Raw genomic sequence first — 13,303 nt, forward strand, 5'->3', positions numbered from 1 at the left:
CTTCCAAACTCCTCATTTGAAAACTATAGCACTTACAAAAGTGAGGTTTATAATGATTTGTAGGTATGCAGATCAAGCATTTGATGATGTGAGTGAGGAAAGTGAAAAAAACATTTTGAGCACTTTATCATTAATAAACCATTGTGGCCTGCTCCAACAAGGCACTGTTGAGTAGGCCGAACAAAATGGCGAATTATGGCCCCAGCGAGGTAACTCAGGATGTGCCTTAACCCCAGGGGTAAATTTCCTGGGTTAGATTGCAGTAGTGGGTGTCGGGGTGGTTCTGAGGTGTCGTCTACCAGAGAGCGGTCTCCTTGGGTTAACCTGAGGCAGTCCCTTTGGTTGGGTGCCTGGAATATCTTATCCCTAAGAGAGGATGATCACCTGCCTCTGTTATCATGTGTTTGAACATCGGTATTTGCAGTGCACTCTGAGGTTCAGAGACAGGATCGTGGCGAGATCATGGCGGGTGGTTACACCGACAATTGGTTTGGTTGCCCTGATGGTTACCATTCCCAAGGAGTTGCTGTAGCTGTGTCCAGTAAGCTGACTCCAATGATAATTGAGGTAACACTGGTCAACGAGCATATTATGAGACGAAGGATTCGTCACTCCTTGGGTGTCGTTTCCCTGGTCTCTGTATATCCTCCGACTGAAGCGAGTGATCTCTCTGGGAAGGATGCATTCTACGCCACGCTTGATTCGATGGTTGATCAGTGCCCCAGGCAAGATAATATTGTAGTCTTGGGGGATTTCAATGCATTGACTGGAACTGATAGGGATGGTTTTGAAACATGTGTTGGTCCCCATGGGTCTGGAACTGTGAACCGGAGTAGCACTAAGTTGCTTGACTTTGCAAGAAGTCATGGACTTAGGGTGGCTGGTTCATGGTTTCAATGCCCCCAGGCTCATTGTGAGGCTTTATAATCCAACGCTGGTGGTGTGACAAAGGAGATTGACCATGTTCTCATTGATGGTCGCTGGAGGATGATCCAGAACGGCAGGGCTTGTGGCACCAACTCTGAAGTTGCAGCTTAAATCCGGGAAAATGGCAACATTTCAGCCTCGGCTGGAGGTTGGCAAGCTCAAGCATAAGAGGGTAGCTGAGGAATTTGCGAACAAGCTGAGTGGGGATTTGGGGGGTCTGGGTGCTTTGGGGAATCCTGAAGAGTTGTGGAGTGCCTTCAAGACCACGATCCTTGATGTTGCCGGTGGATGTCTTGGAACTCACCGTTGGGCAAAGACGAATTTTGTCTCTCAAGGGACACTGGACACTAGTGAGCAGAGTGGCATGGCCAAGCTTCATGGCAAAGCTAAGCTGTTCAGGGAGTTGAGGCTTAAAACTGTACGTGTACTCAAGGTGGACAAGGAGGCCTACGTGCGAGGAATCTGTGAGGGGGTAGAGCATCACCTGTAATCAAGTGATTTTCATCCTGCTTACAGGGAAATTCACGCATTGTGTCCCTCCAAGCCCGTCCCTCGGTGTACTGCAGTTAGAGTGGAGGGTGGTGAGCTCTTGATAGAGGAGTCCGAAGTGAAGGCCCGCTGGGAGAGTTACTTGAAGTGGCTGTACCAGGCTAATCCACCAGCTGTTGAGTTGGATGTCAAGGGTGTTACTATCCATATTGCTGACCCTCCAATCATCTGTGATCCACCTTATTTTGTGGAAACACAGGCTGGAGTGAACCGGTTGAAATGGGGGTAAAGCGCCTGGGATTTGTGGCATCCATGCTGAACTTGTCAAGGCTGGTGGAAATACTGTACTCATGTTGTTGTACGCAGTTCCATGCTCTGCCTGGAACACAGGCATCATCCCAACTAGCTGGATGGAAGAGGGACCTTGTTGCCCTCTCTGGAAAGGGAAGGGGGATCACCAGGTCTGAAACAACTAGTCTCGGACATTATGTAGCTCTTTGGAAGGTTGCATTTTTTTTTGCTAGATTTGGCAAAGATTTGATATGATGTAGAGTAGACACTGGAGAATCAGAAAAGTATTTGCTACATTTTTTTTCATGTGCATGGGGGTGGGGGGGGGGGGGTTCACCAGCAATTTCAAAATGGCCACCATTTTTACAATACTTTTACTAATATTTCAAGTCTCTTGACATTAACAACTTGTATTATATTAAAAACGCACCTGACATCAGTGAGAAATAAAATCTAAATAATATTAAACATGTTTCCCAACTCATTATTCATTGTCGCTGAGCAACAACAAATTCAAAATGGCCGCCATTTTGATTTTTATACTATTTTTAGCTTTGGGTAACACGTGTATTACTTTCATAAAGCATAACAAAATAATAAAGGTATAATGTTTTCATAGTTAACCACTGAAATCCCCTTTTAAATACAATTGAAACCATGAATTAATGTGGGCACTGCTGGCTTTCCATACTTTAAAATAATGAGACATGGGATACAATACAGGCCGTCTCTACCAAGCTTGACAATCACAATTGCCACGTGCTCCGAGGTTTTGATAGGATAGGGTGAATGGATAAAAGTTTTGACAGAATTGGTAAGTTGAAACTGTAGTTTGGAATCGTTTCATGTAATTGATAAAGTAAAGCAAAAGATTTAATGCATATTCTCAACCAAATTAATTATGCCATGCCTAATTGGGGTAGGTGTTACTTCTATGTACTAGGTGTTAATGAGTAGGCCTTGGACCAAAAGTGCCATTATAATTTGTTTGGACCAAGAGCTGTTAGGGTTAGGGTTAGGGTTATTGTTAGAGCAACATTCCATTCACGACAATAGGAGCAGACCATGCCCAAGAACAGGACAACAAAGATATCAAAGGTGACGGTGGACTGCAGCGTACAACAAATAAACCAGCGACTTCACTCAGATACTGTCTTGCTGCCCCTGTCTTAAGTCACATCTCAAGGGAAGCAGAAGATATGTTGGGGTTTTCGTCATCATCCAAGACAAATACTGATTCGAACCATCAACTATCAGAAACCAGACTAAATAAACAGTAAAGTGCAGTGAAGGAGATGCTCAGTCCACTGAATATATTTAAGGATGAGAAGGTTAAACTCCATCACCTCGTTACTAAACCGGCTTTAACTGAGGATGCTGAGGCCAGTATCTTGAGTGTTGTTGGCAGAGGGGAGTCAGCCAAAGTTGCATTTGTGCAAGAGCGAATAACAGGTGGAATAAACCTATGGGATAGGATGACAAAGGTCAAGTATGTTAATTGGGATACTTTAAGTCAAAAGGTATCAATGAAGGGCCAAACAAAGGACTTTCAATTCAGGTCAACAACCAATCTCTTCAGCAGGCTCTTGGTCATAGCTAAGTCTGAACGTGAACCTGATTTACAAAAGCCAATATCCGAGTACGAGTTTAGTAACATCAATCCTGTACTTATGAAGCCCGATGGTACCTTGCGCCCTTGTGTCAACAAAAGCCATCTGATCCATTTTTTGGAAGGTCTTGTAGAGCCTGAAGTTACCAAAGAAAGTAGACAATCACAGGCCGATGCAGATGTTACATCAACAGAATTAGGAGATGTACAAGTAATGCCATCAACAGTCATGCCAACTGTGAAACGCTACCTCATCATTGATGGAATGGCAGTAGTCCAAACACTGATGAATGTTCAGACTTCCAGCACCTGCAAATATCTTGGTGAGGCATTTGTAGCCTACATAGATTCCCTACTCGGCAAACACCTTTACACTGGTGGTCGTGTCATCTTTGACAATTATGATAAGACCCTTCTAGTCCAGGCATTACATGACAAATAAGGATTGAACCTCACAAATTGCAACAGAAAATCTGATAACTGTTCATTACTCATAAATATGTCCTCTATAACATATAAAAAGTCCTAATGAATGCAAGTGGTGGAATTTTTTTTTTTTATATATATATAAATGAAAATAATTTTTAAAAATTAAAAAAAAATTGTTTTTTTCCCCAAAATGTTTCTTCACCGTACTCTGATACCACTTTTTGCTACTTTATAATGGGATATTTAGCAACGCTCTAACTATATATGTAATACTAAACACATTTCCATGTGAAGATGGTCTGGTTTTATTATCGAGATGACCCGTGCCTTCAGAAAAGACCTCAAAATGATTTAAATCCATTTATTATGGCCTGGCATATATACTTTAATAGTGCATGCACTGATGTTCAACACAACTAATAATGTGGAACGATAAAAAGTCATGTACTTCTGAAGACATTATTTGAAAGTAACAGCCCGATTATACTATATAAGGCAACATAATATTTTAGGTTGTCTGGTTACATCATCGTCATCGTCATCGTCATCACATTCAGTCTGAAATGAATTTGCACGCCCTGATCCTTTGCAGTTGCTACATGCAACAGAGCACTCAATGTCGTGCTTCTTGCATGTGCACCTTGGGCTGCTGCAATCTGTCTTGTAGCTGCATCTGATGACCTGCAGGAGTTCCTGGGGAGCTGGTGGTAAGTCAGTTTGGACAGGGTTGAGCCCCCCCATCACTTCCTTTCCATCCCCAGTCTGGCGGCAAGAGTTCATCCACGGTTCCCTTCCACTGCTGCATCTGGTAGTACGCGCGGAGACTGTGGTACTTTGCTGCTGCAGAGGTAGGTGGTAGGCTCTGTGGCTGTACATAAGAAGTTGTAGTCGCCACCTTCTCACAAAAGTGCTTGTGTCGTAGTGAGTTGAGTCCCTCCCCAGGCTTACCATTGTACAGGCAGACCAAAGCATTCTCTCCCGCTGCCACAACATCGGCTGTGGAAGCTGACGGTGTGTCAAACAGTGGAGCTTGCTCATGGAAGTCATCACTGGTTGTGAATTTCTTGAGAGCGGCTCCTTTACCAATGCCATACAAGCCGAATGTAGTATCACACCCAAGGATCGCGTGGATGAAGAGAATGTCAGTGCACACACTGGGACCCAGTTGCTGCTTGAGAGCCTTGGTGTTCCAGACATGTGGGTTCTTTGTGCTCTTCTTTGGCTCAGGTTGGAAGAAGAGGTCATGTGACTCGAGCTTGGTATGGTAGATAAGGAGCATGAGCAGATCTGTATCATCACCGATGAGCACAGTGTTTGTTGTGGTTGAAGACTCCACTGCTTTCTGCACTATGAGGAGATCAGCATCACATGAAGCATGATAGGTCTGACAGTTCTTCTTCTGCAGTTGGCCACTGAGCATGTGGATGAACTGTTGCTTGTTTGTGTTGTTTGCGAGTAACTCATCTTTCTTCATTGTAACAGGCATGCCCTCATCAAAAGTCACGGTTGCTCCAGTCCTCCTACCTGCTCGTCTCTGCTGTGTCATGTCCTTGGTGGATGTACCCTCATAACCATCGAAAACGACAATTGCCTCCCCATACTTTCTTGTGACATACTCGGTGTACAACCTGCAGATGTTATTGCATGTGGATCCACGTGTCCATGGGATGCGCTGAACAAGTGCTCCACCATCCAGCACATACTGAACCTGGCCTGTGATCCCTGGAATCAGGTGTGAGGTGTGAGGAGGGCCCAGATGGCATCTGCTAGCACTGGCTTCTGTGGCTGTCGAAGCATTAGGGAGGTGTCAAATAGTGCTGGTGGATGACTGCGCAGCTCATACTTGAATACTGATGCCAGATCTCGTGATGCTTTTGCAGCAACTGTGAGTCGCTGGAAAAGTAGTTGAGGATCCACCTGCACTGCTTCGCCACCAGTCTTCACTGATGATTGCGTGCTCAAGGTGATTGCCTGATCCCTTTTCATGAATGTGTACTCAGCAGTGGTGTGTCCATCCATGCTGGCCAAGATGGTGTTCCCGATGCTCTTTGCCTTGTCAACATTCACAGTAGTGTGTGCATGGACCCCAGTCGAGACAGTGCGCAAGCTTGGATCAGGACAGAAGGGGTTTTTTCATGGAGATAGTACAGAACTGCATGTGTGTCCTTCAGGTCACGTGCTTGCCTTGCTTCTGTCATGTCCTTGTTTTGCTCACCAGTGTTGTAATTGACTCCTGTTAGTTCTTGCATGGCATTGTTGACTTCAGCGCAAGCTGGCATGGCGAGGGGCCATGTTACACGCTGCTGTTCTGTCATCCCTCGCCCTTTTGTGAGGCCACCACTGGTCTTCATCCTTCCCATTAGCACTTGTTCAATGATGAGATCTATGGACAGGCCAGCCCATAGGCGATCACTTCTTCTGACCACATGGAATCCCTCTTCAAATCTCTGGTAGAAATCTGGATGTTCCTCCTGGAGCTTGCACATCCGCTGCACATAGATCCGAGCCAATTTCGTGTCGAGATTGTGCCCAGATGCTGCCATAAAAGGAAGCATTTCTGATATCGCCTCAAGGTGCAGTGCCCAGTTTCTGGTAAGTTCTGCTCTCTGAAACTTGCGAAGTATGTCCACCATATCCATGGACTGCAACCAGAGAGCAGCAGTCCTACTAGAGGATTTCAGGGATTCAGTTTTGTTTCTTAGCAGTTCCTTTACTCTGAGCACCACATCAGCATGACAAGCTTCCTTTGCAGGCACTGATCCCTTCATCAAATGTTCATAGAGGACAGCAACTTCATCCAGATCAGGGTTTCCCATCCCATCTCCAGCTGGAGTATCTTCATCTGATGACATGTGTGCATCAGTGATCTCCTGTAAATCTGCATCTTCTGGCTCACCAGACTGTTGAGGGAGAACCACATCAAGTGCGTCAGACACAATCATGGCATTGAGGACACCATCGACAAGGAGGTGTGCACGCACAGCCCATGCAATTCCCTTCCCTGTCATCATGTGCACCATGGCGTTGTCTACATAGACGAGCTCCAGAACTTCTTGTAACCCAGATCCAGCCATTAAATGCCTGATGGACCCCAGGAAATTCATCTCAGTGTGGAAGCCTCCAAGTCTCAGGACTGTATTGCTCAAGTCGCTTCTTTCCGGTTCAGCATCGATGATCAAGAGGGCCTTCCACCATAGTGGTTGATCAAAGGTAATGATTGGTGTGGCATTGTGGTGGCAGGCATGCTCACTTACAAACTTCAGTGTTGAGAAGATGCATGTGGTGTCACTGGGATTCATGTCGATCATTGGAAGAAAGACGAAGGATGATTTCCCTGGATGATTGCCATGCTGTACAAACTGCATCATCCCAGACCATGCTGGCCTTGGTGAGGCAAAAATGATGGCATATAAGATCCAGGTCTGCCGTTGGGTCTTGTGCCTCCATAGTGACAAGCTTCTGGTACGTCACTGCATCTGTTCCACTACCTACTTCCCTGTGAAACAGAATTGGAACTCTTCCCACCATGGATACATCAGGGGTGACCTTTGCTCTGAGGATGGGATTGATGGTCTTAGTAGCTGGTGTGACGGCAGCAATCATCCCCATACCATGGAAGGTGTTGTTGCCATCTAAGGTGCGAATGTTGTGGTCCACATTGTCAGTGGCATACTGGACGAACTTACAGGAGAAGCCAGGAATGTCAGTTCTAAGCGACACCACAGCATTGCGAACAAATCTTTGCACCTCCTTGTAGGAGCAGCAGAATCCAAGCTTGTGAAGCGTATTGACGAGGAAGCGTGATGCAAAGTGGTGGTAGACCTGGACTCCTTGCCCAATCTGCAGTGGCACCAGAATAACACTTGGGCGGTTCGCCTGTATAATTGCTTGTCCGATGGAGGAAGTTTTCATGCCGGCGTTTTTTACCCCAAGCAACACTTTCAGTAGAACCCTGAGGCTTTCTGGAAGAAAGTTGATGGCATCCTCTTCAGATTTCAGTGATTCACAGTCAAGATAAACATCATGGTACGTTTCCACTGATTTGATGTCATTTTTGATTAGTTTGGCAGCAGTTTCAATAATCCTCTTCTTCTCTGTTTCAGGATCAGCTTTTCTGTGAGCATAAAAGTCCTGGAGGATCGCTTGGGCTGTGCTTCTGAAGGGAACCACATTTGGCTTCCCATTAATCTCGGTGTGGATGATTCTGTTACTAAACTGCTCCTTCAGTTTGACCTTCATTTGCGTGGAGCCAATATGCTTGACATTCTGAGCCTTTGAGATTGTTTTCCATCCGACGAACAAGATCATTGATCGTGATCTGTTCATTGTCATTTTCTTCGAGAAAGTTCGCAACTTCCAGAAAGGCATTAAATCTTTCTTGGTCTTGTGGCCGACCCAGTTTTGTTTTCTTTACCTCATTTTCACTGGTCTGTAGCCTGGTGTTGGCTTAGTGGTTAGGGCGGCGGCTTGGGATCCCAGGGTCCTGAGTTCAAGCCCCGTTGGCTGCTGAATTAACACCAGGGGGTTGACTCAGCCTGTCATCCTTCCGAGGTTGGCGAAATGAGTACCAGTGTACTGGTCCCGGTGTATGCCCCGGTTAGAATAGGTGTACCATATCCCTGTGTGTCGTAAGAGGCGACCAGGGTTGGCGTCAGGAAGGGCATCCGGCCATAAAACATTGCCTCAAGAAAAAGCCCAACCCCTGCACAGCAGGGAAAAATGGCTGTAAAAACGGTCATTTTCACTGGTCTAACGAGCAGCTGGCATTTGCTTCTTGGTACTGAAATTTACACTGCACACTTGGTGATACACTACATCTGCAGCATGCAGGTCATGCACATGCAACACACGAGCTTTCACTATGACTGCCCAGACATCTCCTCTTTCATTGCAAGATTTCAAGAGCGTATCCTTGAACTCAACTGTCCTCACTGGGAATACAGTCCGTCCAATCAGAGCTCTTCCTCTTGGTGCCAACATGCGCTGACCTCCCACAGAACAGACAGTCTCTGTCATAATGGAACTCCTTCTCATCAGCTGAGCGTAGTCGCACATGCCTGTCGACTTGCTCTTGTTATTTCTCCTTTCGTGCTTTCGCTATTTGTTGTTGGCTGGTATATTTATTGCAGCAGACTTGATGAACCAGTTCCCCAGGTGATGTATGAATGTCATCATTTCTGGATTTACTTGCTCGGTTGATGGCGTCACTCTCCTTTTCAGTAAGTGTGGATGGTGGCTGTCCGCCCCCCTCTGCAGGGTCCTTACAAATGGCACATCTTGGAGGGCCACTCATTGTTCAGGATGTGATGGCACTGCAATAATGTAAAAAAAAAAAACATGAGTATTCATTTTTAAAGTGCAGAAACTGTGCCAAATAACCACACATGAATTTAACCGATTGCACATTTTGCAACTTTCAACTTGACCGTTTTTACAATGCAAATCTCTTCAATTTGTTGTGAATTTCCTTTTGAACATGCACTGTACTGCACCCAATATCATGTCTCATGTAAAACAAAGTTTCTGGGAGATTGTGGATTGTACTGAACCCTTTGTGTGGACATCAGACAAGCAGACATGCAAAAATCCATTATTTTAACATGGGCAGCAATGGAGAAAAATGCCATCACCGATTTCAGTACTTTCAATAGTTTCCACCATTTGGATTCCTTCGGACTTTTGATATGTTATACAGGACATATTTATGAGAATAAACCAATTGAAAGAGTTTCTGTTGCAATTTGTGTGAGGTCATGTCATATAATGCCTGTACTATTCCGCTCAAGGATGATATCCGATAACATTCATGTCCAACAAACATGGTTGAAATTCATGTTGAAGATTCTACACCAATTACAAACAAATCAGTATTCTTGTCAAGCAGCAAAACTAAAGATCAACTTACAATTTATCTTGCTGACAAAGCTGTAAAATATTGCAAACATCCTATTGTAACAGCCATACGACAAGATGTGAACACAAACACAACAGAGTATCCCACAACAATAACAACTGTGAGTACCCAAGAGGAGGCGGACACGCTAATAATTCCTCATGGCATTGAAGTGGCCGCTTCACCAGGAAACGAGGTTGACTTCTTCACACAAGATACTGACTGGTTTGTGTTGATCCTGAAAAGACTGCCACAGCTTGGCAAAAATACTGGCATTATAACAGGCACATCTGAAACTAGAAGAAGAGTTGCACTACAACCAATATATAATCATCTGGGACCCGAACGGGCAGCAGGACTCCCAGGCTTCCATGCCATCACGGGATGCGACATTACTGGTCATATCAACAGTGTTGGTAAGAGAACAGCATTCAAAACGTACATGCAGTCACCACAGGTCAGGTCAGGTATGGGAGCATGTGCCAGAACAGCGCGTCGCTGCCTCCACTTTCCGCCGGTACTCCAGGGGCCTCCGTCTGGCCATCCCCCAGGGGGATGCCAGGCCCATCCACATCTCCTTGAGATGATGGTCAACCTGCTGCAACCATGAGGCACGTGATCGGCCCACTGGCCTCCTCCACTCACGAGACTCCCCCGCTGAGAGAATCTGGTGAGCAGGATCAGCGTCAGGATAATGAGCCACATATCCATACAGCCGCAACCGACGCTAACGGACTATGCAGGTAACAAATCTCACCCGAGTCTCTCTCAGCAAACGCTCGTTGGACACAAAATCCGACCAGCGATAGCCAAGGATTCTCCGAAGAGACCTGGTACCAAAAGAATTAAGTCTCCATCTCAGATCCTTGGTCAGAGTCCAAGTCTCGCATCCATAGAGCAAGACTGGAAGTACCAAGGACCTGAAGACTAGGACTTTCGTCCTCCCGCACAGGTACCGGCAGCGCCACATCCCATGATCCAGTGAATCCAGAACTCCCCAGACCCGACCCAGACGTCTATTGACCTCTGACTCACAGCCAGCAGAGACATGAATATCACTGCCAAGGGAAGTGAATCTCTCCACGACCTCAACATCCTCACCACAAACAGACACAGTCAGGACAGCAGCATCCAAGATGTCACCGAAAGCCTGGATCTTAGTTTTGACCCAAGAAACCCATAATCCCAATTGCTCCGACTCCTCATTCAGCACCTCGAGGGCCCCCAAAAGGATATCTAAAGTCTCCGCAAAGATGACTGCATCATCTGCAAAATCAAGGTCCGAGATCTTAACATTGCCAAACGATGCACCGCAGCTTGATCTCTCTGACATCCTTCCTAAAATCCAGACCATACAAGTGCTGAAAATGGTGGGGGCCAGTACACACCGCTGAGGAACTCCAGTAACAACTGGAAATAAGTCAGAGATGGTAACACCACACTTCACAGCACTATCAGTACCAGAGTAAAGTTCAGACATCAGATCTATCAGTTTTGGTGGCACCCCACGAAGACCAAAATCCTCCAGAGGACATCCCGATTCCCTGAATCGAACGCTTTACAGAGATCAATATAGGCTGCAAGCAGCCCTGCCGAAACTCTCGTCTGCGTTCGGTGAGGACACGAAGAGTAAGGATACGGTCAATCGTTGACCTCTTTGGTGTAAAGCCTGACTGCTCTGGACGCTGGTGTTCAAGCAGATGGTGGCGAACCCTATCAAGAATTATCCGAGCAAAGACCTTGCCCGGCACTGAGAGCAGCGTCACCCCTCGGTAGTTGTTGCAGTCTTGGCGATCACCCTTCCCTTTCCAGAGAGGGACAACAAGGCCCCTCTTCCAGTCAGTTGGGATGATGCCTGTGTTCCAGGCAGAGCACAAAACTGCATGCAACGACACGAGTGCAGCATTTCCACCAGCCTTGAGAAGTTCAGCATGGATGCCACAGATCCCTGGAGCTTTGCCCCGTTTCAACCGGTTCACCACAGCCCATGTTTCCACAAGCGAAGGTGGACCACAGTTGATTCGAGGGTCAGCAACAGGGATTGTAACACCCTTGACGTCCAACTCGACAGCTGGGGGATCAGCCTGGTACAACCGCTCAAAGTAACCGGCCCAGCGGGCCTTCACTTCAGACTCCTCTGTCAAGAGCCAACCACTCTCTGCTTAAACTGCAGTGCTCCGAGGGATGGGCTTGGATGAACATAATGCGCGAATTCCCCTGTAAGCGGGACGAGAATCACCTGTCCACAGGTGATGCTCTACCCCCTCACAGATTCCTGGCACATGGGCCTCCTTCTCCACCCTCAGTGCACGTGCAGTTTTACGCCTCAGCTCCCTGAACAGCTCAGCTCTGCCATTCAGCCTGGCCCTGCGACTCTGGTCAATGGTATCCAGTGTCCCTTGAGAGACAAAATTCTTCTTTGCCCTGCGGTGAGTTCCAAGACATCCACCGGCAACAGCAAGGATGGTGGTCTTGAAGGCACTCCACAACTCTTCAGGACCCCCCAAAGCACCCAGACCCCCCCAAGTGTCCACTCAGACTGTTCGCAAACTCCTCAGCTACTCTCTCATCCCTGAGCTTGGCAACATCCAGCCTAGGCTGGGATGGTACCATTCTCCAGGATTTAAGGTGCAGCTTTAGAGTGGCTACAACAAGCCTGTGGTCAGTATTGAGGAACTGAGCACTCCGGTAGACCCTGCAGTTCTGGATCATCCTCCAGTGACCGTCAATGAGGACATGGTCAATCTGTTTTGCCACACCGCCAGCGTTGGAATACCAAGTCCAAATATTAGTGAAATTATTCGTGAAATATTAGTGGAAAACATTGAAAAAAATGGCGGCCATTTTGAAATTGCTGAAGCCCCCCTTGCACATGAAAAAAAGAATAAAGCAAATACTTTTTTGAATCTCCAGTGTCTACTCGTCATCATATCAAATTTTTACCCAATCTAGCAAAAAAAAAAAAAAATGCAACCTTACATAATGTCCTAGACTAAACTACTGAGGGTTGTGCTGCTCTTAGTGCTGGACAAGGTTTTCGCTCTTGATAGGGTTCACCACCATCTGATTGAGCACCAGCGCCCAGAGCAGTCAGGCTTTACACCAAAGAGGTCAACGATTGACCGTATCCTTGCCCTTCCGGTCCTCACCGAACGCAGACGAGAGTTTCGGCAGGGGCTGCTTGCAGCCTATGTTGATCTCTGTAAAGTGTTCGATTCAGTGAATCGGGATGTCCTCTGGAGGATTATTGGTTTTCGTGGGGTGCCACCAAAACTGATCGATCTGATGTCTGAACTCTACTCTGGTACTGAGAGTGCTGTGAGATGTGGTGATACCATCTCCAACTTATTTCCAGTTGTTACTGGAGTTTGTCAGGGGTGTGTACTTGCCCCCAGACTTTTCAGCACTTGTAAGGACTGGATTCTGGGGAGGATGTTGGAGAGATCAAGCTGCGGTGTGTCATTTGCGAATGTCAAGATCTCTGACCTTGATTTCGCAGATGATGCAGTCATCTTTGCGGAGACTCTCGATATCCTTTTGAGGCCCTCGGGGTGCTGAATGAGGAGTCGGAGCTGCTTGCATTACAGGTTTTTTGCGGTCAAAACAAAGATCCAGACTTAATTTGTCATCTTGGATACTGCTATCTTGTCTGTATCTGTTTGTGG

At 46.5% G+C, this 13,303-nt stretch overlaps 1 protein-coding gene across 1 annotated transcript; it reads right to left on the bottom strand.

The window, feature by feature from the left end:
* Positions 1-4,231: 4,231 nt before the first annotated feature.
* Positions 4,232-8,053, bottom strand: LOC147024995 (uncharacterized). Its single transcript, XM_085887058.1, is given in 5 exon segments — positions 4,232-4,495; positions 4,497-5,476; positions 5,479-5,877; positions 5,880-7,153; positions 7,155-8,053. Coding segments are annotated over 5 exon segments (3,816 nt in total).
* Positions 8,054-13,303: the final 5,250 nt, after the last annotated feature.

This window comes from Eptatretus burgeri, chromosome 6, assembly GCF_056783735.1.
Source record: "Eptatretus burgeri isolate ZD-2024b chromosome 6, Ebu_testis_v1, whole genome shotgun sequence".
NCBI classification, from domain to species: domain Eukaryota; kingdom Metazoa; phylum Chordata; class Myxini; order Myxiniformes; family Myxinidae; genus Eptatretus; species Eptatretus burgeri.